The sequence below is a fragment of the Lindgomyces ingoldianus genome (genome assembly GCF_010093535.1).
Source record: "Lindgomyces ingoldianus strain ATCC 200398 unplaced genomic scaffold BDR25scaffold_38, whole genome shotgun sequence".
NCBI classification, from domain to species: domain Eukaryota; kingdom Fungi; phylum Ascomycota; class Dothideomycetes; order Pleosporales; family Lindgomycetaceae; genus Lindgomyces; species Lindgomyces ingoldianus.
In genome coordinates this window covers 468,100-492,943 of record NW_022985199.1, presented here as the reverse complement: position 1 = coordinate 492,943, position 24,844 = coordinate 468,100, and the positions used below count along the sequence as shown (strand labels likewise).

At 49.9% G+C, this 24,844-nt stretch overlaps 9 protein-coding genes across 9 annotated transcripts; 5 read left to right on the top strand and 4 right to left on the bottom strand.

The window, feature by feature from the left end:
* Nucleotides 1-58: 58 nt before the first annotated feature.
* On the top strand, nt 59-2,663 carry BDR25DRAFT_378761 (uncharacterized protein; the record flags this gene model as incomplete). The annotated part of the gene is made up of 5 exons (XM_033697571.1): nt 59-1,206; nt 1,350-1,428; nt 1,489-1,574; nt 1,630-1,910; nt 1,947-2,663. 5 exons carry the CDS (start codon nt 59-61, stop codon nt 2,591-2,593), a joined length of 2,241 nt encoding a protein of 746 aa, XP_033542422.1. The 3' UTR covers nt 2,594-2,663.
* A 13-nt stretch (nt 2,664-2,676) lies between these two features.
* On the bottom strand, nt 2,677-4,147 carry BDR25DRAFT_378759 (NAD dependent epimerase/dehydratase family protein-like protein; the record flags this gene model as incomplete). Its single annotated transcript, XM_033697570.1, has 2 exons — nt 3,108-4,147; nt 2,677-2,983 (listed from the first exon to the last, which is right to left on the bottom strand). Exons 1-2 carry the CDS (start codon nt 4,085-4,087, stop codon nt 2,677-2,679), a joined length of 1,287 nt encoding a protein of 428 aa, XP_033542421.1. The 5' UTR covers nt 4,088-4,147.
* A 458-nt stretch (nt 4,148-4,605) lies between these two features.
* On the bottom strand, nt 4,606-5,957 carry BDR25DRAFT_270225 (uncharacterized protein). The gene is made up of 3 exons (XM_033687196.1): nt 5,500-5,957; nt 5,235-5,447; nt 4,606-5,180 (listed from the first exon to the last, which is right to left on the bottom strand). The coding sequence occupies exons 1-3, from the start codon at nt 5,646-5,648 to the stop codon at nt 4,895-4,897; spliced, it is 648 nt and encodes a 215-aa protein (XP_033542420.1). The 5' UTR covers nt 5,649-5,957; the 3' UTR covers nt 4,606-4,894.
* A 335-nt stretch (nt 5,958-6,292) lies between these two features.
* BDR25DRAFT_336972 (bleomycin hydrolase) lies at nt 6,293-8,209 on the top strand. The gene is made up of 3 exons (XM_033693149.1): nt 6,293-6,518; nt 6,579-6,670; nt 6,727-8,209. The coding sequence occupies exons 1-3, from the start codon at nt 6,386-6,388 to the stop codon at nt 8,041-8,043; spliced, it is 1,542 nt and encodes a 513-aa protein (XP_033542419.1). The 5' UTR covers nt 6,293-6,385; the 3' UTR covers nt 8,044-8,209.
* A 3,314-nt stretch (nt 8,210-11,523) lies between these two features.
* On the bottom strand, nt 11,524-12,521 carry BDR25DRAFT_85105 (ubiquitin-conjugating enzyme E2 15). The gene is made up of 3 exons (XM_033699147.1): nt 12,144-12,521; nt 11,996-12,088; nt 11,524-11,920 (listed from the first exon to the last, which is right to left on the bottom strand). Exons 1-3 carry the CDS (start codon nt 12,301-12,303, stop codon nt 11,664-11,666), a joined length of 510 nt encoding a protein of 169 aa, XP_033542418.1. The 5' UTR covers nt 12,304-12,521; the 3' UTR covers nt 11,524-11,663.
* A 1,360-nt stretch (nt 12,522-13,881) lies between these two features.
* BDR25DRAFT_295165 (uncharacterized protein) lies at nt 13,882-16,366 on the top strand. Its single transcript, XM_033688826.1, has 4 exons — nt 13,882-14,098; nt 14,154-14,240; nt 14,287-14,918; nt 14,971-16,366. Exons 1-4 carry the CDS (start codon nt 13,948-13,950, stop codon nt 16,045-16,047), a joined length of 1,947 nt encoding a protein of 648 aa, XP_033542417.1. The 5' UTR covers nt 13,882-13,947; the 3' UTR covers nt 16,048-16,366.
* A 1,536-nt stretch (nt 16,367-17,902) lies between these two features.
* BDR25DRAFT_346094 (ATP-dependent rRNA helicase SPB4) lies at nt 17,903-20,066 on the bottom strand. Its single transcript, XM_033694116.1, has 2 exons — nt 19,767-20,066; nt 17,903-19,712 (listed from the first exon to the last, which is right to left on the bottom strand). The coding sequence occupies exons 1-2, from the start codon at nt 19,970-19,972 to the stop codon at nt 17,990-17,992; spliced, it is 1,929 nt and encodes a 642-aa protein (XP_033542416.1). The 5' UTR covers nt 19,973-20,066; the 3' UTR covers nt 17,903-17,989.
* Nucleotides 20,067-20,722: 656 nt separating this feature from the next.
* On the top strand, nt 20,723-22,072 carry BDR25DRAFT_85083 (uncharacterized protein). Its single transcript, XM_033699146.1, has 2 exons — nt 20,723-21,243; nt 21,292-22,072. The coding sequence occupies exons 1-2, from the start codon at nt 20,824-20,826 to the stop codon at nt 22,018-22,020; spliced, it is 1,149 nt and encodes a 382-aa protein (XP_033542415.1). The 5' UTR covers nt 20,723-20,823; the 3' UTR covers nt 22,021-22,072.
* A 639-nt stretch (nt 22,073-22,711) lies between these two features.
* BDR25DRAFT_346092 (uncharacterized protein) lies at nt 22,712-24,698 on the top strand (the record flags this gene model as incomplete). Its single annotated transcript, XM_033694115.1, has 3 exons — nt 22,712-22,869; nt 22,923-24,598; nt 24,690-24,698. Exons 1-3 carry the CDS (start codon nt 22,785-22,787, stop codon nt 24,696-24,698), a joined length of 1,770 nt encoding a protein of 589 aa, XP_033542414.1. The 5' UTR covers nt 22,712-22,784.
* Between the last annotated feature and the right edge of the window lie 146 nt (nt 24,699-24,844).

The following is a 24,844-nucleotide window of genomic DNA, read 5'->3' as shown; positions in this document are numbered from 1 at the left end:
CTCCATCCTGGAAAGGAGGCAACTCTCGCATACAAGTGCATTTACCTGGCGTCCAGTCATGGCTTGGACGACGAATGGTGTCACACTAAGTCATCACACTTCTCTAATCCCTTCACCTCTTAGGATTAGGAAAAGGCACCAGCGTGCGGTTTTAAATCGCCGCCGCGCAGAGCGGACTTCTTCTGTCGAAAGTATCAGGTTCGCCGTCGCTCAAGCGCTCGAAGATATCTCAAGTACCGGTTGGGATACCTCTCCGGATAGCTTGCTCGAACTCACTTTCCAGCAACAGTCCGTCCCAAGTGGAGCCGGCTTTTCATGGGATCTGCACACTCTCCCACTTAGTCGCACGCCCAGCTTTGAACCATTGAGAATTCGAAAAACTCGCTGCAGCCAGTCGACCATGTCTGGATCATCAGCCAGAGATGCTTGGGCGTCGGGTTCAAGAACGACAAGCCAAAGCACATCTATGTCGCAGGGACTTGGCCCAGCCTTTCATTATAAGTATATTCCGACCTCGGGGGGCGCGAACCAGAGTTTATCCAGCTCGCAAGATACCGGCTCGAACTTTGAACCGAGTCCACTCCCATCATCCGCAGCTACCAGACAACGACAACCCTCTTCCCAGGATCTTGAATCCAACCTCAGACCAACCTCATTCTGGCCATCTCGAGTAATGAGTCAAAACGGATTGAAACGAGATGGTCTTAGTTCAAGCGTGGGTCGATACTTCGGCTCGTCTTTCGGCTCACCCCATACTCGTCCATCGACACCGGAACTGAGTGAATCGCCTGTGACGTGGAGCCGCGTGGATAGACGACATGATAGCTCAACCACATTGGAGAGCTCTGCCGCAAAGCTCGCCCTTGAAGAGATTCGAGAAGAGATTGAAAGGGAAATTGTTCTTCAGGGGACTCCCAAGCAAGTAAAGCGTCAACCCTCACGCATGAGCATCTTCAGGCATCGCTGTTCGCGAACACACGACACAGAACCGCCGAAACGAGTCGTATCGGAGGGTGTTGCCACTAATCGATTACCCGCACGACGGCGCCCGTCGATCTTCCAACGGCGAGGACGAGACCCCCAAGCCCATCCGGATAAGGTATTCGCATCTGATCAACCATCAACCGAAACATTCACAATCGGTGCTTCAGCTGCAACTCTCACGATGGGTAGTTCAGGGGGGACCTTCGCGAGCTGCAATGAGGCGTGAGTTGGCTATATATCAAGCGACGCTTGAAACTCTCGTCTCCTCTCAAGCGACTATACAATGGCGTTTCCTAACAGTGATGTAGATCGAGAACAACACCGACGGCCTCCGTAGTCTCCTCAACCCTAGACAATTCATGCAGTCATTTTAAACTCCAGCAACCAGAGAAGAAAGTCCCTACCGCCGAAGCAACCCACCTGCCGTCTACCACTAGCCTTGAGGTAAGGATATTCCCTGATGTTGATATACTGCAAATCAAAGGCAATACTGCATCGTTCAAGATTGCAGTCGAGATTGAAGCTGTTCTTCATAATCCACATGTCCTTCCCTATGATGGAATTGATATTATATTTGTAATCGACAATGCGTAAGTCTTTATACGGTATTTCAGATAAACGATAGTAGGGCTGACTTACATCGAGTTACTATGTTTCTGAATCTTGCCTTCAACAAGCGAAAATGACCATGCTAGGAGCTTTGAAACATACACGCCATACAGACCAGATCGGACTGTTTACGACGCATAAAACCAACTCTCAAGATAAAGAGGCATTTTTTCCCAATGAGCTTTATCCGCTTCAACCTGTCAAAGAATCTGTCCTCCGCGACAAGCTCAAGGAGATTCAATTCTATGAACGTTCGCGACCGGAGGGAACCCTTCATAGAACGCTCTCTTCTATTGTAAAGGCCCACAAGAACCCAGGTAGGGGTCGAAGACATATCATTCTCCTATCTCCAGGTTCGGCTACCTGCGATAAGTTGTTCAAAACATATCAGCATTTCCGCTTCCACCACCTTAATCCAGCAATGCGAGCGTTCAACACCGGCGGTTCTCGGGAGAGCGCCATGTGTGGCAGAGCGTGCGACCATGCCATCGCTTCGCTCTTTAACAACGCTCGTCACCATGATCCAGTCGACGAGCTTTCGAATGTGACTATTAATCTCGCCCCGCTCGGCGGCTGTCGCATCAAGGTAGACGACGGGTCGCCATCAATTCCACGCTTGGGCGTGGGAGAAGTTCACACTTACTTCGCCACCGTGAATCTAGATGTCTCGCATGGTGAGGGACCTCTCGTGGGCTTCAAAGCTGGGTTCAGGAGCTCTTTACATCCCTCTGATGATTGGCTTGAATCAAATGGTCTGGCTTTGAGTATGCAGAAGCTCAAGGGTGTAGGACATCCCAGGGAACTGGAAAGGGATATGGCAGTGGAGTATGTAAGGCGACGCTTCTTTTGGGAAATGAGTCGGACGCCGTCATCTTCCGCCCCCTTAGCGCTTAAAAACTGGATTAGCTCTTGGAAAGGCTCTAATATATGGTACATCGTTGCTGGCATGGTAACGCAAGTGTTTGTAGAGCTTGAGCTTGAGAACAAATATATAGCTTGATTAGCTAGCTATTCATAAAATATCCGAAGATCGTTAGAGGCAAGCAAATACCTTGCTCCGTCTCCTTGACCCGGATCATTCCATCACGTCGGCAGTGGTGGTAACAATTTCAGATCAGAGAACTCTTCCAAGACCTCTTTAATGCAATCATTTGTGTCGACGAATCCATGCCAACCCATTTTCCGTGCTTTGTTCATACTTAGGTCAAGCGTACCGCCGATCAGCGAGCTATCAGTGAAGGAGAAGATGCGGTCAATGTCCATATCTTCTAGTTTGCTGGCCTGGAGGTTGTGCTTTTGGATGAGTTCGGACCAGGCCTTTTGCACCGAGTGTTGACGCGCCCATTTTGTGAGGGTATATTTTATGCGGAAGGTTTTCGGGGGACCGAACCTGTAGAGCTATCGTTAACTTCACTCGCTTTATCCTCTCCACTCACCAGCAGCATGCGTTACAGATGATATGGGTAAACACATCTCCAAAACGCTCACACACAAAAACAAAACTGCTGGAGCACGCATACCCTCTTGGCGGCGGATCAAACCGACTCGTCACCTTCGTATAAACGCCCTCATCCATATCCGGCCCACTCCACTGCACCCCATACCAACCCGCAAACTTCGGCCAAAAGTTCCCCCAAGTAAACGGACTGCTATCCGCAGCATTGAGCTTCTGATTCCTTGCCCCGTCCGTTAAAACCGCCCATTCCTCCAAATACCCATTCAACATCGACGAGCTGCCTACGTGCGTCGCCTCCCAGCTCTGTAGGTCCGCGGGGAAATCGAGCGGGATGGCGAGGTGGGCGTGTACGGCTGCGAAGACCCCGAGTGGGAAAACAAGGTTCATAGCGGCGTCTGGGACGGCACCTAGAATAAAGGACGGCATGCAGACGTTCCAGCCAATATTATGCTCTGCACAGAACTTCCATAGGAAGTCTTCTTGCGGGTAGTAGAAATTCGGTTCGAGCGTCACACGCGGCGCGGTTTCTTCCTGGGGAGTGGCGGCGGGACCGAGATGGATGCCGTAATTCTTCGCGCCGGTTTGTAGCATAATGCGTTTAGGGGTGATGGAGGCTTGGGGCAGGGCTTCAAGGAAATTTTGGAGCAGAGAGAGGTTTACTCGGCACATTTCCGAAGCGTTGGACCAGAGACCCATGCCTTCTTTGGGCGGGACTTGGATGTAACTGTAGAAAAATACGTAGTCGGCTGTTACGCCTTTTTCTTTTAATATGGCGGCGATTTCTGAGGGTGATTGGAGGAAGTCTAGGGCAATGTGCTCGGCGTTTTTTGGTAGTCCGGAGGGAATAGCAGGGGGTCGCCGAGAGAGACAGTAGATTTTGGTCCAACGTTCGGGGTCTTGGGCGAGAACGCGCAGCATGTAATACCCAGAGATGCCATTGGCGCCTGTGATAATGGCAGTGAAGCCTTTAAGGGCAGATGGGTAGACGGGGAGGCCATGGTAAATGCCGCGGGATTCGACCAGTTGTTGGTTTGACATGTTGGATGAAATTTCAGTGCTTTAGGAATGTGGAGAAAGCGAAGACAGATAGTGAGTTGGGACTATGTGGGACATGTTACCAAACTAGTAGCATAATATGGTGTCTTAGTATTTTTTGTTTCATGACTCGACCTCGGTGATCCGATCGTGACGTACTGCGGGGAAGGGAACAGGCTGACAAAATCAAGAGGGGATGGGAAGGTAGGGATTTGGATGCGGAGAAAACTTGATATCAAGGACGATCATTCTCATCCCAATTGGTCTTCTCTCAGCCCTCATTTCTGGGAATGCTTGAGTGTTTAGTACCTAGGCATGTGGAGTAATTTCCAGATCAAACTTAGAACACACCCAACGGCGCTTTGACGCTCCCTGATGCGTCTGACTTTTATACTGGGAAAGTAATGAAACAACGAAAAGAGAGAGAATGTTGAAGACTGATACGAATATCATACCGTTACATTTGTCTAATGTGAAGTCTCTGCAATTAGCCATTCACGAACAGATATTGTACTAGGAAAATGGTTTGATTTCTATGATGGCTTGGTTCCGTGCATCAGGGACCGCTGCATCCCTCGAAAAATCGTGGATCTGACATTCTTCATCATTCCCAACCTGCCAATGCGTGGTGCCTAGCGCCGCGTATTCAAATTCGAATTCACTCCTTTGCTGGGACGGTCCCTCCTTTTCAAGCCCAATCATGGGTAGCCAATAGTCACACATTAGGACTTAGGCGGATATAATCTCATGATGGTAGTGTACACTGTTCTCAGCCTTGCTCTAGGTCTTGGTCCCTAAAATACTTCTCGATCACACCATCTGAGCAGGCTTGACCGGATGTGCGTAATAATCCGAAGCTGCGCCCTGGGGCTGAGTGTGCGAATGAAGCTCAACCGGATGACCTGTCTGAGAATAATAGGCGGTGTTTTGTTGATACGGGGGTGCGTTGCCATACGGAGGTGCGTTGTATGCCGGAGCGGCTGCGGGAGCGGGAGCAGCGGGGTTGTGAGCAGGGGCGTAGTTGCCACGCTGGGCCATCTTCCGCTGTCGGTGGTAGCCAATGCTAGCGTAGATGAGGAGGGCGACAAAAGTGAAGCTGGTGCTTGTCAGAACTGATCAGGCTTAACGAACGCTACGCGCTAGGACTTACAGAACGAAGACAGTGAATCCAATTCCGACGGCGCTAGCTCCGCGAGCGATAGCGACCACATCCAAAAGCAACACAGCCGCCCAGAAGGTGGTTTGTACGACATTCATTATGAGGAAAGTCTTAGGATTCAAGGCATCGCGCATGAAGAGGAGGATGGCCAGAATGTCCATGAGAAGGACTGCGATAATCAGGAGCATGAAAACTACAACAATACTAGTTTATAGGGTTAGGAAATCGCTGCTTCGAGCGGAGGATGAAAACTAACCCAATTGCCGGAGCGCTCTTGTCTGGGTCATCGGCCAGGACCTTCAACGCTAACCCGTAAACTACTATAATAAACAGCATGAGAACAATACGAATAATCCAGAAAGGGATCAGAATTCGCTTCTTCCATATCACGGGTTGTCCAGCCATGTTGGATTGTTGTGAATCAGTGTTATTACGGTGATTGAATCAAGGGACGAGGCTGGGGCGTGAGTGGTGGAAAGGGGGATGAAGTATGACGGACTGAACAAAGCACGCAGCAAAAGTGGAGGAGAGGAGGCTTGCGCAAGGAGGCTCCAGGAGATTTTATACTCAGGTGGAAAAGCAATAGGCGCCTGGGCGAACGGGGCGAAGCCGATGGAGTGCGAAACACGAGCGGCTTGCGAGTGAAATGGAGATGCGGCAACATACATGCATATTCAGGGACTCATTTCCCAGATGCGAAACCCCAAATAGCACCTTGGCAACCAACTTTCATGATCAGGTGGATAATGAACAGCAATATTCCCTCATGTATAGGATCCGTAGTTTGTTTTTTAGGGGGATAAGCAAGATTCTGCCATCAGGAATGGGAACCGTGACATCAGATGTTGTGGAAGTCCGTGGGAGAAGCCCAATCAGAGGCCTGAAACATGAAGGAACGCTCACCCAGCCCCCAGAATTGCGAGGCTGAACGCGATCCCCAGCCACAGGAGTTTATCCGTATGCGGACTAGCGGGTCCCATGCGTCGACCCCTTGTTCACGCGGCCAGCTTGCCGGCGATAAGCATCGACCACTGCGGGGACACGGGACACCTTAATGGTTGCACTGACACAGAAGGCAGCTTTCCACCTTTCCTCTACTACAACACCTTAGGAGCGTAGTCCACTCAGCAATCTCCACCGCTATGGGTTCCTCACAGTCAAAAGTGTCCGATGTCGCCATACAGGAGAAGCTTGTGGAGCGGCTTCAAGCACTCCAGATGAAGAACGATAGCCGTGTTGTTGATAAGGACTATGTCTACGTTGACGGCGACGCTCGTATGTGCAGTGGCTTTGGAAGCCTTGGGGTCTTGATCTGACGACTGACTGAATTCAAAGCCCCTACATACACCCCCATTGTATCACACAAGCAAGATGTGTCAGCAACTACTATCGAGGAATGGGAGAAGGAGCTCATGGAAGACCCCAAGGCACGTGCAACATCCAGGCTGACATGCGGCAACTATATACTAATGTTTCAGCTCAGAATCGCCTTGCTCTGGCAGCACTCAGCTCTAACCCTGCAAATGCGGTCCTATCATCCCGCTCTGCTGCCATCGCAGACACCCAGAACTTCAATATTAAGATCCCACTCGAGGGTTCGCCAATCACGAATCAGGCCTCTTCGGGAAGGTGTTGGCTTTTCGCATCGACCAATGTCTTCCGGGTCGCTATCATGAAGAAGCACCGCCTTTCGTCCTTCCAGCTCTCGCAGTCGTACCTATTTTACTGGGATAAGATCGAGAAGGCGAACTACTTCCTAGAAAACATCCTGGACACTGCCTCTGAGGATATCGATAGCCGGATCGTGCAAGCACTCCTTGCAAGTCCTGTTGGAGATGGCGGGCAATGGGACATGGTAGCGAACCTGGTACAGAAGTATGGTTTAGTGCCTCAAACCCTGTACCCAGACTCCTACAACGCCCTCAACTCCTCGGTCATGGACCGGCTGATTACTACTAAGCTCCGAGAGGACGCAATCCGCCTGCGATCTCTGGCTTCCAGTGCTTCGACGACCGATCCATCCGTACTCAAGTCCTCAATCGCCGCCGCCAAAGAGAAAATGCTTCGCGAGATCCACCTCATCCTCACCCTTATGCTTGGCCCCCCACCAGCTCCCGACAAAGCATTCACCTGGGAATTCTACGACCGTGATGAAAATCTCTGCACCATCCGCACAAGCCCAACTGCCTTTGCAAAGGAACTCTCAGATAGCAGGACGATACGGGCATTAAGCGGCACAGACATCCACTCCCTCTTCTCGCTTGTGAACGATCCTCGCAATGCCTACAACCGCCTCCTCAGCGTCAAGCGCCTTGGAAATGTCTACGAGGGCCGGCCGGTGACTTACGTCAACGTGGACATGACCACGATGAAGAAGGCTTGCATTTCGATGCTCCAGCGGGGATTTCCCGTCTTCTTTGGTTCAGACGTCGGGAAGTACTCCGACTCAGCTAAGGGTATCATGGACACGAACCTATTCGAATATGAGCTCGGATTCAACGTTAAACTAGGAATGAAGAAAGCGGAAAGATTGATGACGGGAGAGAGCCAAATGACCCATGCCATGGTGCTGACGGCTGTGCACGTCGTTGACGGCAAGAGCGTGAGATGGAGGGTAGAGAATAGTTGGAGTGACAAAGTCGGAGATAAGGGCTACTTCGTGATGAGCGATGCGTGGATGGATGAGTTTGTCTATCAGGCTGTCGTTGATCCATCGGTCGTGAGTTCTACAATTCGAAAGGTGCTTGAGCAGAAACCGAAGATGTTGGAGTTGTGGGATCCTATGGGTGCGCTTGCTTGAAGGACTGCTCACCGAGAAGATAAGAGGAGGTTGAGCTGGTCTCTGGAGGCCGGCGACTGAGACTGAGTTGGTTATCTGAAATGGTGCAAGGTTGACTTCTTGTTTTTTAAGTAGGGATATACACAGGCACCTACCCCTTCCTCTAAGCATATTTTAATGAATCGACTTCATTGACGATGCAATCACCTTTATCTCGAGTTGGCAAGGCGGGTGATTCTAATCAGAATAACATTTGACAGCAAGTCATGGTTCTACATCCAGCGTACCTTACTCTAGTGTGCCTACCTCTGACTCCGAATCTGCAGAAAGAGTGCATTCAGGTATTTAAAAGGATCTCCTTGGCCTCTCTTCTTGCTTCTCTTTTCATTTGTCCAAAACACAATCGAATACGCAACCCCCATACAGGATAACAGCACCATATATATAACACTCGATGGGACGAATCGTGCACCCCCGACCACAATCCCAGCGATTCCTCAACTCTCAATGCCTCGGATATCTATATCTATTTCCCCAGGACACCACCGCCGATCAAAAACCCACTGCCTCAAATTTATTCACCAAACCTACCACCAAGACCCCATCCCCGCCACCTTGTCCTCTAGGTCGATGGCTCAACTAATTCCCAATCCTTCAACAAACTCTGCTCCACCACAGTCGGCTACCACACTCCAAAAGCAATGAATGGTGGGAGCATGCCACCATCAGTCTTCTCGCCTCCGGTTCGTCTAACGAAGCCGAGTTGCTGAACACCCGAGAAGGTTTCCGCCAAGTGCGTACGTTGATGGAGGACTTTAACTACCACTTGAATTTCTCAAATTCCAGGCAATGTCGCGAGCCATCGGAAATGGGTCTGAGTCGGCGTTGAAGGTTCTGAGGGAGAAAGAGCCGATTGGTGAAGTTTTTGAGGATGCAAATAAGTTGTATGATGCAGCTATTCAGGTGCAGTTGCATTGAGCTCCGGCGAATGCATATTGAGAGGCATGCCCGCATGGATTACGTCGTTAGAGAGTATCGAAAGCTCGCTGGTGGGTTTTGGTCGAGGGGTCTGGTGAATCGTGGGGAGGCCCTTGCGTCTGTCACGATTATTCCCGTAGCGTTGGAATGGGCGCGAGATGGCTTGGGGGTGGTTTTGCGGGATCACCTTGGGTCAAGTTGTGGTAGCAAAGCAGAGGAAGAAGTGGAAGAGAGAAATGCGCCTGCAGATGGTTATTGAGCAATGAAAGAAAAATCTACCCTACCAAAGTATGAAGCGGGACAACTGAGACAACAAGGTAAGAAGAGAGAAGTTGGTGAGGTCATTCACTCGGAACTGAGGCAGGGGTATCGACCAAGAGTACCCCGAGACAATGGCTTGGTATCATGTTCTACAACATAGGAACCCCTTGCACAAACATCTCCCTTTCTACATTCCTCATGTTAGAATGACGTTCCAACACAAGCATAGCACGCCAGCTCAAAAGCGAGTTTAAAATATGCATTCAGAGCTTCCGAGTCGATGAAGCTACGAGAAAGATCGGCGTCATAGTAATAAGAAACAGGGATCTCCCAATTGAATGTCTACAGGATCGAGGTAGGATAGCCAGGAAGAGGAGGCCCTCCAAGTTCACGGGAAGGAGGTATTGAGAGCTCTGCCCTTGTTGATACTAAAGACGTAATCCTTACTGAAGAGAAAATGGCAATGCGTATCGTTCAACACCTGTAGTCCTCAGTGCAGTCGATGGAAGATCGGGAAGGACCTAAGGGACGAAGGTTAGACAAAGATCAGCCGATGCCAGAAAAGGAGCGAGTTGCATGAACTATTGTGAGAGAATCTTGACTCAAGAATCAGCCACACAACCTCCCTTCAGTACTCTGTATTGGTATTTCTAAATCGGAGACCCGAGACGCGGGCGTACTTAGATTTCGTTGAGACGCTCCACCTCCTTCTTCCAAATCCGGACAAGTCGATTCTAAAACTGACCAGTTTGGCGAGTCGCTTCATGGCAGATCTTGGGATCGACGGCGCTAAGGTGTGGAAGAGGCGCTGATCATATAAGCCCATGCCACTAGGGGAGGTCACCTGCGGGGGATGTGAGGGAGGGGATATGCTATATCCCCGGGACCCTTGAGTTGATTAGCGATGGGTTATGGTCATTGTCATGGCTATGCTGTGATTTGATATTGTGGTGAGGATTGCTGCAAAGGGAAAGCTGCAAAATGATGGCATAATACGAGATGGTAAAATGAAAGGGCGAAAAACATGGATATTGTAAGTGTAGTGCTGTGCTCTAGGAAAAGTTCCTGAGACTGGAAGACTTCGCCCTTCTCAACCCCACTCCCCCTCCGAAAAAGAAATCTACCAAGAATAGCACCGTCACCAATCTCAAATCTGGACCGCCCAATCGACCCGGGTCTGAAGGCCTAAAGCCATATCCCACAATCTTCGCCACGGTTGCTGAGGCTTTGGTGAGATTTTCTCTAATCTAAGATGCTATGGCTGTGACCTACCAGAACGACATCCCGCATATATGGGTGGTAGAGGCTTGAGTGATTGATGCCAATATATACATCATTGCATTCGGGGAATATGCAATCTCCGATTTGTGCGCTTCCAACCAACATGCTTAGGAGTAGATATCATGGTAGAAAATTAGTCGACGAAGAACTTAGACGGAATAGGGGAAGCTGAGCTTTCGATGAGTGGTTTCGACGGGGGAGCGATAACGCCTGATCTAAACACCTTCGGTGGACCTTAATTCCGAGGAAGGGGACAGAGGCATTGATGATCGGTATTTGCCGGTATGAGACGCTTGAGGCGGAGGGTCTCGGGTGCGGGGGAAGAGCTTCGTGCATATCGAATTCTGTATCTGTGTTCTTGTCTTTTGTCCACTGCGACTGAGTATAAAAGAGATAGGACTGCCCAGCAGAACGTCACTCTCATTGAACAAAGCATCCACGTCAACTCCAATGCCTTTCAGTTCAATCCCCTCCAATCACGGGATCACAGCTGAGTGCTGTATCTTGCCTGCTGGCTCTGATGGATTGGTTTGTACTGCGGCTAAAGCTGCTCATAGACTCGTAATCGGGATGCAAAAGATGTATGAACGAAAGGAGGATGCTTCAAACATCCATTCTTTTAAGATATACTATATATCTGATTTCTTTTGTTAGTTGAAATTAGAGAGCAAAGGTAGTGAGTTGTGAACGAAGAGGTGTTCATTAGAATTAAATGTAATTGTGGAACATTGAGATATTTCTGCACTGTAGCGATTGTGGTGGAGATTAAGAAACGGAGAGGGGCAGAATGCCAGAAGTGCATCCTTGAGAAATGACAGAAACAAGTAGGTTTCTTCAGTCATCAGGTAGTTGCGGATGCGTGCCTGTCTTTCAGTCTGGTCCTAATCTACTTTTTGCTCCCAACCAACCTCCTGTCAAGTCCTCCTTAACAGCTTCCACATAGCGTTTAAAGAGGAATTGATCCTTGGGCGCGGACTGCTTGAAGAGTAATAAAAATTTCATTGCGAAAGGTCGCTGGGAAACAGCATCAAACCCGACCAGCTATGCATTCATGACAAGAGCCCTAAAATGTAACCGAAACGCTACCGGAACCAATTCATCCGCTCAAACACCCCTGGAGATCAGTCAAACTGTTGACTATCCCGCACACACTTCCTAACGCGTTTCTTAAACTCGGTAGGGTTCTCGCGCCACATTGCCGCTGCTTCCACGTTCGCGGGGCTCTCGTCATTGGGGCTGCTGAGCATGGAGATGACGGATAGGAGGATTGTCTCGGGGGTTTGGACGGGCGACCAGCGTTCGGCCGCAGACTCGTAACCGTACTTGTCTTCTTCGGGCGGATGCAGGATTGATATGCAAACGTCACCGCTCGCGTAGACTAGACGAATTATTAGCTTTATTAGTACTATTTTTAAATAATTTTTGAAGAGTGGGAATAGGAAAGGAAGCGTACTGTTGGGATGGAAGATGGGCGTCTCGAATCGCATCTTTGGCGGCATCAGTGGATACTCGGTGGGGAAACTGAGATGTGCCCTGAAGAAGCCCCCTGCGGTTGGGATTAGAAAGGAGAACAGGCCACATGATGTGGTGGCTTCACATACCCCCGTAGTACTTGGTATCGTCATTGATCATCAACATGACCTCCCACTCGAAGACGTTGTTATCCACTAGGCCGCAACTGATTCCTGGTATATCTTTGTCATTTTGCATTTGCTTGAGTTGACGTGCGAGCAGACCCGCAGCTGCGGAGGAGCTAGCCATCCTTGCAGTGGGAGTCTACTGAGGTAGACCGTCGGAGGTTGATGCGCTGGCGTGTGGATGGTCGGGTGCGGAAGAGAAGGAGGCGCGGGAGGAAGCCTTTAAGTCGTGTTTCGCGGGTGGCTTGCGGATGAAGAAGGTACTACGACCCAGCTACTAGATATCGATCGAAGGCACGGGTTGGGGGCAGTTCCGTTCTGCGTATGCGTTTTCTGTGTCGTGTGCGTTGTGTGGTGCGCCGACGAGGTGTGGAGGTGGGGTTGTATGGCGATACGGCTCCGATATTGGATTTTATACCTGGAATTGCCTTGAGTGATGTGCAGTGAGTGAGAATGTACTGTGGTAGTGACTTGTTGGGCTGTCCTGCAGCAAAAGATTCAGATGTCAGTCAAGTGTGAATCGCAGAAGCAAGTGCGACTACCTCCAATGAATGTGCTGCAAGTGGAGGTCTTGGCCAAGCTGGTCCGTTCCCAGCAAGAATAGCCATTCTTCCCAAACTCACTCTTCCTCCTCTGCCATCCTCAACCTCACTCGAAATATCTCCCTTGGGCGTGGAAAAATCCTTATGCTCACCCCGGGCTGACCTCCTGAGCCCACGGACAGCATTAGTAGTACATGCCTTTGTTGCTTACTCCTCAGCACCATTTTCCCACCATGGTTGTCTGTGCTCGGTTCGGCCCAGTGCACTCTTCCTCGGGACCACCACACCCACAAGAACCCCTTCGTCGGCCCCCAAATGGCGGGCATGGACCATTTCTCAAGGATACCTTCATCATCAACTGTTTCTGATCATTAAAAGTGAAATATCACAGGGGTAATTCGGGACACACGTTTGCAGGCTGTTTCTCTTCTCCTGATTGCAGCAAGACCTCGAACTGGTCAAATCCGCCCTGTTAATGTTCTGCAGTAGTGCAAATCTTCCTTCTCCCGTAGGTTCGTACTCGCGTAGCTTTAATCGCCAGTCCTACTGTATTGGAGTCCTTTATTCATCCTTCGACTTTTGTAACACCATTTGCCCCGCCCATGTCAGATCCAATGGCGCTCTTACTCAAGGTTACCTTCCAGCTGAAATACCCAAGGAAGCAAAGTCTTTGTTTGAGTCTTCAAAGAGCTTCCCATTGTGGTCACCCAAAGGGCTCGCGCCGCGCTCCAATGACACTGCAAAATCCAATACACAATTGTAGGAACCTCGCACAAGGCTTCAGCGTGTTCAGGAAATGGCCTGAGTCCTTTCAGCCCTCATCAAGTCTTTTTTTTTGCGCCCTGCAAGCTGCTTACAATCCTAGCCGGTTTACCTTCACCAGGTGTAGCCTTGTGCCCGAGCTTGAGCAGGGACAGCCGATCGTCAAGCCTATCAAGCCCAGGATATGCAAACCCCGCCAGAGCACAGGGGCTCTGCAGCAAATTGAACCGATCACACTGCGCCAAATGCTACCAACAAGAAAAGTTGATTCCGGAAACTGCAAGAAATGCAGGGACCAGAGTTCGCAATCCTCCCTTCGGACCGTTCCACCCCGGCGAAGACAATAAGAATGCCTGCCTCGCCCTCGAACCTAGGAATTTGTTAAGCAAGTTTGCTTCGTTGCTTTGCCTTTCTTGCTGCTTCAGGTTGTTCTCGCATGTTTGCTGTTCAGATGTTTCGATAGTATGGCGTTCTTGATGGACGTGGCATCGCAAAAGCTCTTCTACATTTTCTTCTTCATTTTCGTTCTCTTCTGGCAATCAAAAATTGTCAGGGCAGACCCAAGTTTTGAGCTGAATCCGATAAACAACCTCTGCGCGAGATGGTTTGCCCAATGTATGGACCTATGAGACCTATCCTTTTGGCGCCGTCGCTGATCACCTGCATCTAGCGGTCATCAAAAACGAGGTCCTTTTCATCGACGGCGGCATCCAAAAGTACAACGGAACCGATCAACCGACACCAGTTTGGGGAATCAGTGCGTTCGGCTACTCCATACCCAAGTCCAGAGCTAACACCCTTAGATAATTACATCATAACAATACCACTGAACTTCACATGGGACTGGAAAAAGAACATCATCATCAATGGAATGCCAAAGAATGAATCGAATCCGAGCACGGGGACGATTCCTCCAAGCCTAATCCGCGGGCACATGTTCCATGGCCCAGACAATACGTCCGATGTCTATGTCTTTGGGGGAACGACATATATGGGCAATCAATCATTCCAAGGATACTCTCGTCCAGATTCTTCAACTTACCCCTTATGGACTTACCTCTACAATGCCTCGAATTACCCCTGGATGCAGTATGATATTTCTCAACCATGGATGGTAAATCATGGTGCTGCAACCGAGGCCATTGATCAGGGGCTGGGATTCTATCTCAATGGGCAAATCGACTGGGGAACATCAACTAAAACTCTAGGCATTGGTAATACGAACCTTTACACCCCGGTTGACGGAATGTTGATCATTGATTTGGTCACACAAACCTCGGCCAACATTACCACGCCCGGAATCCGAGGCAACAATGCCAGGGTCGGCGGAGGATTAGAATACATCGCGCCCGTAGGAGGAGAAGGGATTCTCGTTGCAATTGGGGGACAAATTAATCGAGATAGGCCAGTTGCAGATGCCACTAAGGGAGAACTGGTATGTATTGGGGGTCTGGAAGCTATTGTCCTTGCTAACATTTGTTACGCAGCTTGACTTGCAGACAGTGGACATTTTTGACATCGACTCTTATCTCTCGAATTCATCTACCAATGGCACCTGGTACCGGCAAAATACCACAGGAGACATACCAGAGCCCCGAATCGATTTCTGTACTGTTGTCATATCCGCACCAGATAATTCTAGTCACAACATCTATCTTTACGGTGGTCATAATCCGATCGGAAACGATACCGCTTTCGACGATGTCTATGTCCTCTCAATCCCCTCTTTTACTTGGACGGCCGTTTTCACTAACGGTGGAACACCGAGATGGGGCCACAACTGCCACATTGCCAACAAACGACAAATGATCACGGTTGGGGGAAACGTCACGAATTTAAAGTGCGACTGGGAAAGGAAAGGCGTTGCATTTCTCGATATGACGTCCATTACATGGGGAAGCGTATTCCTCACAAACGCGACCTCCTATGGAGTACCACAGAAAGTCGTTGCCAAAGTGGGAGGCACATTGAATGGAAATGCGACGAGCAAAGAACCAGTCACTGGTTGGAACGATCGGGGCTTGAAAAAAGTCTTCGATACACCACGAAGAGCCCCTGGGACTAAAGCATCACCATCAGCGTCATCGACCCCTAGGCTTACAGAACAAAAGCCAAGTCACACAGGCCCCATCGCTGGTGGTGTCGTCGGCGGCGTTGCAGGTCTCGCTCTCATCGCCGGCACCCTATTCTTCTGGCGTCGCAGACGTACTAAAGCGAATGCACCCGCCGAACTACCGAATGACGAAGTCACCTACCCACGAGGTGAACTACCTACAGAGAGCAAAGAGAAAGCCGAACTTCAAGGCGTAAATGAGGATGAGCCTGTCGAACTCCCTGGCCCTCACCCAGCTGAGCTAAACGCACCCCGGGAGTTCGTTGAAGCGCCACAGGACACAGCAACAAATGCGGCAGAATTGCCTGCCACAAATACTGTCCCAGGAGGCAAACATGGTGTGCCGATTGTGCGCACGCCAGGTGACGATCTTCCTTCTCCGCCGCTATCAGAGTCCACAAGTCCTCCGCTTGAGGAGGCATCGAAACTACGGCCTTCCAACTCCTCTTGACGAATATTACGAACCTAACACCAAGCTTTGGTTTCACTCATCTCACCTCAGAAGGCCAATGGGTAGCGCCGGTATGAAAACTCTACATCGCACCTCTTCAGGAATCAGCACACATGTAGGGCTCCACGTCGCCACAACCCGTATCCCAACTTACCGGAACTTTCATTTATTCCCACTGCCTTAGGTGGTCTGTGACAAATGTTTTCTAAAAAAGGAATGTGCATTTCATCATTAATGATCGGTGGTCGGTAGGAAGCGCCAGCAAGTTTCGCCAGCGTAGCGGAAATAGGGGGTAATTGGGAAAAGATCTCCGTTTGCTACCTTGCTATATACCCCCTTTTGGAAGTAATGGAGATCTCATGCATTAGTACTAGTGAATTTTAAATGGGATTATCATGTGCTCTTTTCTGACGTGTGAGTTGCTATGTAAGACCGAAAGCGAAGGTCCTAAAACATGGCCGCGTACGTCTTCATGGCTATTTTGAGGTGCAGCTACCATTCATGAACATTTAAAGGTGATGCTGAATATATTTCTGCATCCTGTTCATATTCTATATAATTTTAGCAAGAGGGTTAACAAATTAGATGTATTTTGTTTATGTTCTAAGACATGTGCGAACAGGTGAACATATGCTAGCAGGCAGGCGTTTCAGCTTCCCAAGTGTATCTTACCCTCGCCCAACATCTGAAGAGAAAATCGACACTCCCTCATCGTTGTTACCCGCCTCGTCGTCTCTTGTGTGCAAGCATTGGCAAAAGTGGTGATGTGTTAGGTGATTGAAGGATCTGTCCGAGCCTAACGCGCTCATTTCTTAGTCTAAGAGGATAGAATGACAGGGAGAATTGGGTGATTTGGGAAGAATAGAGCACCAGCGAAGCACAGTCCGGAAGTTCTAGGAATTGATTTAATGAACTGAGGCATGCTCGTTACGGTGCTGTAGTGTGCGCCAATATGTGATGTATCTCTTCTATTGATAACAATATTGATGATACTAGCCCTCGATCAAGCTCTGCACTTGTCAGGGCCAATATGCAGACCAAAAGACTATGTATAGAGGGACATCGTCCAGTTAAACATTTCCCTAGCAGATACTATTTCAAAACAAACCAAAGGCCCAAAGCCTAGCGCACACGTACCAGGCCTTCAGATGTCGCAAGACGATGGTGCAGACAAAGCTGACCCATCCCACAGACCACCAATCACCACTAGGCCGTCCCAATCACCTGCACGGCCCTTCCAATCAAACTTTGGCGCCTAGCATAACTTCCGACATCTAGCTAGAGGGTCTGCGTCAGCTCACCAGGCTCCAGCGTTTTTGTGAATTTTCGCTATTTTGCATGTCTATATAAATTTATTTATTTGCATTTCCTTCGCCTTCGGGCATCTGGTCAATTTGAAACGATACAGAGAAGATTAGCATGGCCCCTGCACTAAGGATGACACGCTCAATCAAAGAGAAGCAACCATTTTTTTTGTTAAATTTTTGATATTTTTAATGCGTTCAGACATCAAGAGCAGGTTTAAAGGGAGAGCATGTGTTCGAGTCTTGAAGCGGGAGGTTAGGGGGCCTTTTTTTTTTTTAGGCGAGCTTTGTTCATTGTTGGTAGAGAGGGTAGGAGCGGAGCGGCAACAAGGGTGGATATAACATAAACAGTATGATAAGTTAGTTATTAAATAGATTTTTACCTTTTTACTTTTGAACTCTAATTTAGTGCTCGGCGACGGCCTAATTTTCATTTCTATGGATCTTGCGCGATGTGCGTGAATGTGGTGAGCACGCCGAGGTTTATTTTCGCCACTAACAGTTCAACACCAACCATGGTGTAAATGTTAACAGGATATGTATGAGTCTTTGGTTTAGTTAAAAAATCTATTACTATGTAGATACGCTTCGATCGCTATGTATAGCGAAATAACGAATGTCTCTCAGAGGCCAAAGCCTCAATCGCTAAACCCTTCGAACTCTTCCGCCTCCTCCTCAACAATCTTCGTCCTCACCTGCGCAATCATATCTTTCAGCTCATCTTCTTTCCTTCTTTCATCCTCTGTCATTTTCTCCTTACGGTCATGTTCCCTCTTTGCGTGTTTCTTCTCCCGCCGCACCTCCTTTGTCGCTCGCTGCTCTGTCTTTTGACTCCACGCCGTCAACTTCTGCTTAGCCTTCTTCTCCTGCAAAACCAATCTTTCATCTTTCCCTTCACGATTCCTTTCCAAAAGTCGCTGATTCTCGCGACGCTTATCCTTGTGCGCATACGCATCCCAATCAATTTGCACGCCGAGGGTGCGGTCACCCTCCCATTTCTTTAGTTCTGGCATGCTGGGGAGTTTGAGGAGGCCCCATGCATGGCCCAAGTCGGCCCAATCTAAATCGCTGATGCGGAAAATGGAACTTGCAGCGTGCTTGCTGTATGCGCGGACCCAGGACACGAAACCACGTTGGGCTTTGTCGTAGAGAGTTCTGTCGCCTGTTACAACTTCTCTTATCTGCCTGCTGGCCGTTTTGGCATCAGTAGAGGAGATTAAGATTGAAGGGGTAGTAAGGGGTGTTATAGGTGTCTGTCGAACGCGGAGGAATTCAATATAGTCTTCTTCGCGACCGGGGGTAAGAAATGTGATAGCGAGACCTTTGCGTCCGGCTCGCCCAGCGCGGCCGCAACGGTGGATGAATGTTTTGGGGTCACTTGGGGGGTCAAATTGGAGGACAAGGTCAACGGATGGGATGTCGAGTCCGCGTGCTGCAACGTCGGTGGTTAGGAGGATGGAGGCTGTGAGGCTGTCGACGAATTTGGAGAAGTTTTTGCGGCGGACCTTGTCGGGGTGTTTGCCATGGAGGGGAATAATGGTTTGTCCAGGGAAGATAGAGGGAAGAATATGCTGGAAGTAGTCGACGGAGTAACATGTTGCGAGATAGAGGATAGATTTATGTGGTTTAGGTTGTAAAGAAGTGAGCAGCTTCTGGATGGTAGGGAGTTTGTGGGACGGAGGTGTGACAATGTATGACATTTGTAGACTTGCCGGTGTCCGTTTGTCTTCCAGTTTCCCTTCTACTCCACTTTGTCCCCCAATCGTGGATCGTGCCTTTACTTTTACTGCAATGCGCACTGGATTTCGGAGTCCAACCCGCACAAGCTGGTCTACGGCCTCGCTCACACTAGCGCTAAAGAGACCTGTTCGACGCTGTTTCGGAAGTCGAGACAGGATCTTCTGCAAGTCCTCTTTGAATCCAAGGTCAAGAAGACGGTCTGCCTCGTCTAGAACCAGAGCGTCAAAGGACGACTGTGGGCAGTGGACATGTGGGGAGGAAAGAAGTTCTAGAAGTCGTCCAGGAGTACCGATGAGGATGTTGGGTGACCTCTTCAGAAATGCACTCATGTCCTGTGCTGGAGTGACCGCGCCGCCAAGAAGGAGTTGTGGGATGACTTTGAGAGTTGAAGTTGGGAACTTTTGAGGAGGGGTAGAATCGGCATCAGCTTCTTCGATGTCCTTCTCGTCTTCGTGACTCATCAAGGTTGCTGAGGGAGCATGAAATCTAAGGAGGGAGAGAAGCACAGTATAAATTTGGGTGGCAAGCTCTCTCGTGGGAGAAATGATAACGGCTCCCACGTGATGCTTTTTAATTGGAGCATCCAGACGAAGTAGTCGTTCCACGACGGGTATCAGAAAGCTAAAGAAACGTTAGAATACGGTAGTAAATGAGTATTCAATGACAGAAGCTTACGCCAGAGTCTTCCCGGATCCTGTGACCGCCTCCACCACTACATCCTTATTTCCCATGAACATCGGAATGGCGGCCTCTTGTACGGGAGTGGTTTTTGTGAAACCCAGGAATAATATTGCATCGAGGATCCATTCTGATAATGCAGGTGTGAGTGCATCCCACTGCCGACGGCGCTGGAGTGCGTCTGCTTTTAACTGTGGAGCCATGGTTCAATGACCCTTCGCTTGACCAAGAGTCGAGGCTGTATGAGCGAAGAGAAAATCCTCATCTCCTCTCCTTGGGCTATGCCCTTGTTTGCGGCCGCGGTATTCGGTGTAAATTTGCTCAGCGAAATTTCACTCTGCTTAAAAATTACGTTAGTGTGGCGGCGGTGGCGGTGCAAGGAACCACGGGCTAGCAGCTGGATACCAGCACGTGGCCTCTTCGTCATTCAAGAAAGAGCGGGTTAGAAAGAATGAAAGACCTGACAAAGAGACAATGTAAGCATAAATGATGCTATAGACTTCCAAACACTGTGAGACCACTTCCAGCTTTCGAGATGCTCGGCTTTCTACCAATCTATATCTAACTTTCTTCGCCAAGGCTACTTCGACCCCCTGCCACGATCTGAGCGGTGACGAGGCTGCCAGGTGCCTCGCTGTTGACGCTCGCAAAAAAAAACTGCCCGAGCACAGCCTGTCACTCCCCTCTCACCACCACCCCTTTCTCGCAAGCCCGTCCGCCTCAGGCTGCGTCTCTCCCGGCTACAACTGTGGCCTCTCCTTCCTCCACAGACGATGCTGCCCGGCCGGACGAATTCGCGTCAACTGTGGCTCCCGTACCCCCAGTAGTCGGCCGTTTGACATCCGACACTGATGTATCTGCCACCATAACTATAGTCGACCTCGACGAAACTTCCACTCCACCACAACCGCGCCCGCGCTCGCGCCCGCTGCGGTCGGACCGTCACTCATTGCTAGAAAACGTCGCATATTTCTGTACTCGGGCGCGTCAGTCGCTTACCGGGCTCATCCGGTCTCCACCGCTCGCATCCTTCCCACTGTGTTGGCAGCAGGCCATGGCTTCCACAAAGCAGTATCAGATTCCGCACACACCGCGCGTTATATCCCCATCGCCGACTCCCTCTGAGCTCAGCGGCACAGATGGTTATTTTGGTCCCATAACGCGCTCGGCAGCGCGCAAAAACAGACGTCCGCCTTCACCCCCGCGCATCGATGAGGATTCTTCTGGCTCCGATCCCGAGAAGAGGGCAAGGGCTAGGAGTCGGAGCCCCTTCGAGGGGAGGAGACGGCGCATGAGTGGTCTGACAACAGTGAAGAAGACAGGGAGTGGGAAAAAGGCAGAACTCACGCTACCAAATGGCACTGTCAACGGGCACTTGTCGCCCGCCGCGGCGAACAAGAATTACTGGCGAGAGATGAGCAGGAGTCCAAGTCCGCTGGGCCTTATTCCAATCCATCAGAAATGGAGGTCATTTGTAAGTACACCATGTCATCGTCACGTCTCAAGGCTTAATGAAACATAGATCCATCGTCACGAGATACCCCGCAAGATTCTTCATGTCTCTATCGGCTTCCTCACAATCTTCTTGTACTGCACCGGTCGACAGCCTTCGCAAATTCACCCCGTGCTCCTCGGCCTGCTCATCCCTATCGCGGCCACCGACGTCATCCGACATCGCTATCACTCAGTCAATCGCTTCTACATTCGCTGTCTCGGCGCTCTTATGCGCGAATCTGAAGTCGATGGCTGGAATGGAGTTATATCATACCTTCTCGGTGCATGGATTGTTGTCTGCTTCTGTCCTAAAGATGTCGGTGTCATGAGCGTGATGCTGCTCAGTTGGTGTGATACGGCGGCCTCTACCTTTGGCCGACTCTGGGGCCACCGGACCTGGCGTGTACGACGCGGTAAATCCCTCGCTGGGACCATCGCAGCCTGCATTACTGGTATCATCACGGCGGGCATGTTTTGGGGTTGGCTAGCGCCGCTCATGTCCGCCAACGACCAAGGGGAAAATGCATTCGCATTTCAGGGTGTTCTTGCGCTTCCTTACACGGCTCGCGAGGCTATTGGCCTGTCTCTCTCGCAAAGCTCAATTACGGGTTATCTCGCATTGGGTGCCATGTCTGTTTGGGCTGGCGTCGTGGCTAGCTCCAGCGAGGCCATTGATCTTTTTGGCTGGGATGACAATCTGACGATCCCAGTTTTGTGTGGGGCGGGGCTTTGGAGTTTCCTGAGGATTTTTGGTTGAACCAACATCACTCCCTACTTTTCTTCTTATTCCCATTCTCCTGCATCTTCCTCCAGATTTCTAACCCTTGGAATACCACTTGTATGTGTTTTGACCCAACCATTCAAAATACATACCACCACTTTTCTTCTTCTTTTATGGAATGACGGCGTTTTGGTGTGGATATTTCTTGTAATGCATGAAGCGGTATTGGATATGTGGGCTCTGTAATCACCCTAGGAGGACTAGATCTCAATTCACTCCATTTTGGCATAGGCAGAGATATAGATGGGCGGTCGCTCTTCTGTATGAACACGAATGCAAAAGTAGATACAGTTTGGTAATACAGGAAGTTTTCTTGCCATATGTGTTCACCTTCACTTGCCTAGCTCTGGGTCCACAGTCCGCTGCCATAAGATAAGGGCATTCGGTATGGAGACGGTGAGGAACGGAGTGGGGCATATGTGGTACTTCTTGAAGGGAAGGCACGGCTTTCTCTGGACAATTCCCCTGACCCTCTGTACTCGAGGTAACGTCCCTCCCTTCGTGCCGGAAAACCCGCCGTGCCCGAAAATATGGGGGAAATACTTGTATGCACGTGCTCCCGCCACGTGAGTGAGCCCTCCTGTTTTGTACTAGCTCGGACTCGAGAGGCACCGAGCTCACAATCGCGCTCATTGTCCTCGAACGCCCCGTCAGGCTCAATCATCAGCGCATGCCTACGAACTCTAAATTGACCTACTTGAAACTGGTATTCTTCGCCAGGGCCTTAGGCTGTGGGAGAAATGGAAGATTCATCTGGCCGTAGTTATAAAAACTTGGTCGCAAGGGACCACGCACTAATTGTCGCCGGAGATATTATCTATAACAGTGCGCATAGTCTTAGTGCCATTTGTTAAACTACAAACTAACCTAAACTCTAGATCAAGGCCCACCTCCGCGCGACTATAAGGGCAGCTACTCGTACTCCTTCCTCCGTGTGGTTGCAACTTTTGTGCAACGGCCCAGCCTACACGACAATCTTCAGAAACAGCTTACACGCGAAAGATTTCAGGACAATAACCAGGGTTCAAGAGTCGTCGTTGTGTGTGGCCTAGGCGGGACCGGCAAGTCACAGCTGGTTCTAAGCTACTTTCAGCAACACCGATGGGAATACACTGCGAGCTTTTGGATCGAGGCAGGCCGGAAAGAAACTATTGAGCGTGACTTTCTGCGAGTCTACCACCTACTGTTTGACGTAACTGGGCAAGGAGATGTGAAGATTGAAGATGCGGTGTTGGGAGTTAAAAAATGGGTTGTCGAGCGAGAAGGCAGGTGGCTATTTGTTTTTGATGGCGCGGATAGTATTGATAGGACGAAGAGCGACAAGAACCTAAACAATTACGTCAATATTGAGCACTTTATCCCAGATACGCCCTCTGTTGATGTTATCCTTACCACCCGAAGCCCAAGCGCCGAAGGACTGACGCCAGTAGAAGTGGTAAAGGTGGGCGAAATGGAAGCTGTGGAGGCGACGGCACTCTTCCAAAAGTGCTCAAAGATGGATTGCAAAGGCCACGACAAAGCTACCGTCAACAAAATTGTAGGGGAGCTTGGCTTCCTCGCGCTCGCAGTCAGCCTATCTGGGACATATGTGTACAATACCCCACGGCTGAAGCTAGATCTGCAAGAGTACCTCGATGAATACCGAACGCGTCGAAAAGAGATACTTGCTGAGATGCCTACCTGGCTCGTCCACCAGTACGGAGACAGTGTTCTTACCACATGGGAAACAACGTTTGAAGCAGTCACCCAGCAGTGTGATCAGGCGTCAAAATTTCTAACGCTGCTAGGATTTATTAACTTTGACGACATATTCATCGACCTCTTCCTACCTATCAGCCAAGACAATAGCTACGAGCAGAATAAAGAGGACGGAGCCGGGGTTGTATGGTATAACAGAATATTCGGAGGGGCGGAACCCGACATGTATACGATTGAGAAATGCTTTAGGGTCTTGCAGTCGTATGGCCTTCTTCAGTGGAAACCAGAAAATAGTTACGCCATGCACAAGCTCGTGCACGCTTGGGTGTTCGATCGGCTTCATATCGAAGACCAGCGCAGGTACGTTCTGCGCAGCTACGTTCTTCCGTCGTTGTCCCTCTTGTTCAACGCAATATCAAAAGCCGGCCACACGCCTAAAGCACGGCAGCGACTTGTGCCACACATTATGGCCAATTTTGAGGCTGTTTCTAAGGCGGATCTACAAGATTTGGATATAGAAATTGCCATTAGACTTTTTAAGACAAGTGGCGACTTGCTTAGCAACGAGGGGCGTTGGATAGAGGCCTATGGCATACGGAAGTTTGTGTACTTCAAGACGCTTGCAATGCGGGGTGGCGATCATCGACAAACTATCTCAGCAATGGGAGACCTCGCCAACACGCTGGGCGGTCAAGGCAAGCTAGAAGAAGCAGCAGCGATGAATAAGGAGGTGCTGGAGAAGAGGAAGCGGATTCTTGGCAAAGAACATCTTAACACTATCTCAGCCATGAACAACCTCGCTGTCACGCTGGGCAATCAAGGCAAGCTAGAGGAAGCAGCAGCGATGAAGAGGGAGGTGCTGGAGAAGATAAAGCGGATTCTTGGCGAAGAACATCCTTCCACCATCTTGGCCATGGGCAACCTCGCCAGCATACTGGGCAATCAAGGCAAGCTAGAAGAAGCAGCAGCAATGAAGAAAGAGGTGCTAGAGAAGAGGAAGCGGATTATTGGCGAAGAACATCCTGACACTATCTCGGCCATGAACAACCTCGCCAACACGCTGGGCAATCAAGGCAAGCTAGAGGAAGCAGCAGCGATGAAG

Coding starts and splice junctions, on each gene's coding strand:
- BDR25DRAFT_346094 (XM_033694116.1), bottom strand. CDS start 19,972: ATGGCTCCACAGTTAAAAGCAGACGCACTCCAGCGCCGTCGGCAGTGG. Junction 19,713..19,766: donor GGATCCGGGAAGACTCTGGC/GTAAGCTTCTGT, acceptor ACGTTTCTTTAG/CTTTCTGATACCCGTCGTGG.
- BDR25DRAFT_270225 (XM_033687196.1), bottom strand. CDS start 5,648: ATGGCTGGACAACCCGTGATATGGAAGAAGCGAATTCTGATCCCTTTC. Junction 5,448..5,499: donor AAGAGCGCTCCGGCAATTGG/GTTAGTTTTCAT, acceptor CCTATAAACTAG/TATTGTTGTAGTTTTCATGC. Junction 5,181..5,234: donor GGATTCACTGTCTTCGTTCT/GTAAGTCCTAGC, acceptor GACAAGCACCAG/CTTCACTTTTGTCGCCCTCC.
- BDR25DRAFT_295165 (XM_033688826.1), top strand. CDS start 13,948: ATGGCGTTCTTGATGGACGTGGCATCGCAAAAGCTCTTCTACATTTTC. Junction 14,099..14,153: donor CGCGAGATGGTTTGCCCAAT/GTATGGACCTAT, acceptor ACCTGCATCTAG/CGGTCATCAAAAACGAGGTC. Junction 14,919..14,970: donor ATGCCACTAAGGGAGAACTG/GTATGTATTGGG, acceptor TTTGTTACGCAG/CTTGACTTGCAGACAGTGGA.
- BDR25DRAFT_85105 (XM_033699147.1), bottom strand. CDS start 12,303: ATGGCTAGCTCCTCCGCAGCTGCGGGTCTGCTCGCACGTCAACTCAAG. Junction 12,089..12,143: donor CGATACCAAGTACTACGGGG/GTATGTGAAGCC, acceptor TCCCAACCGCAG/GGGGCTTCTTCAGGGCACAT. Junction 11,921..11,995: donor GCCCATCTTCCATCCCAACA/GTACGCTTCCTT, acceptor TAATTCGTCTAG/TCTACGCGAGCGGTGACGTT.
- BDR25DRAFT_85083 (XM_033699146.1), top strand. CDS start 20,824: ATGGCTTCCACAAAGCAGTATCAGATTCCGCACACACCGCGCGTTATA. Junction 21,244..21,291: donor ATCAGAAATGGAGGTCATTT/GTAAGTACACCA, acceptor AATGAAACATAG/ATCCATCGTCACGAGATACC.
- BDR25DRAFT_336972 (XM_033693149.1), top strand. CDS start 6,386: ATGGGTTCCTCACAGTCAAAAGTGTCCGATGTCGCCATACAGGAGAAG. Junction 6,519..6,578: donor CTACGTTGACGGCGACGCTC/GTATGTGCAGTG, acceptor CTGAATTCAAAG/CCCCTACATACACCCCCATT. Junction 6,671..6,726: donor AGCTCATGGAAGACCCCAAG/GCACGTGCAACA, acceptor GTTTCAGCTCAG/AATCGCCTTGCTCTGGCAGC.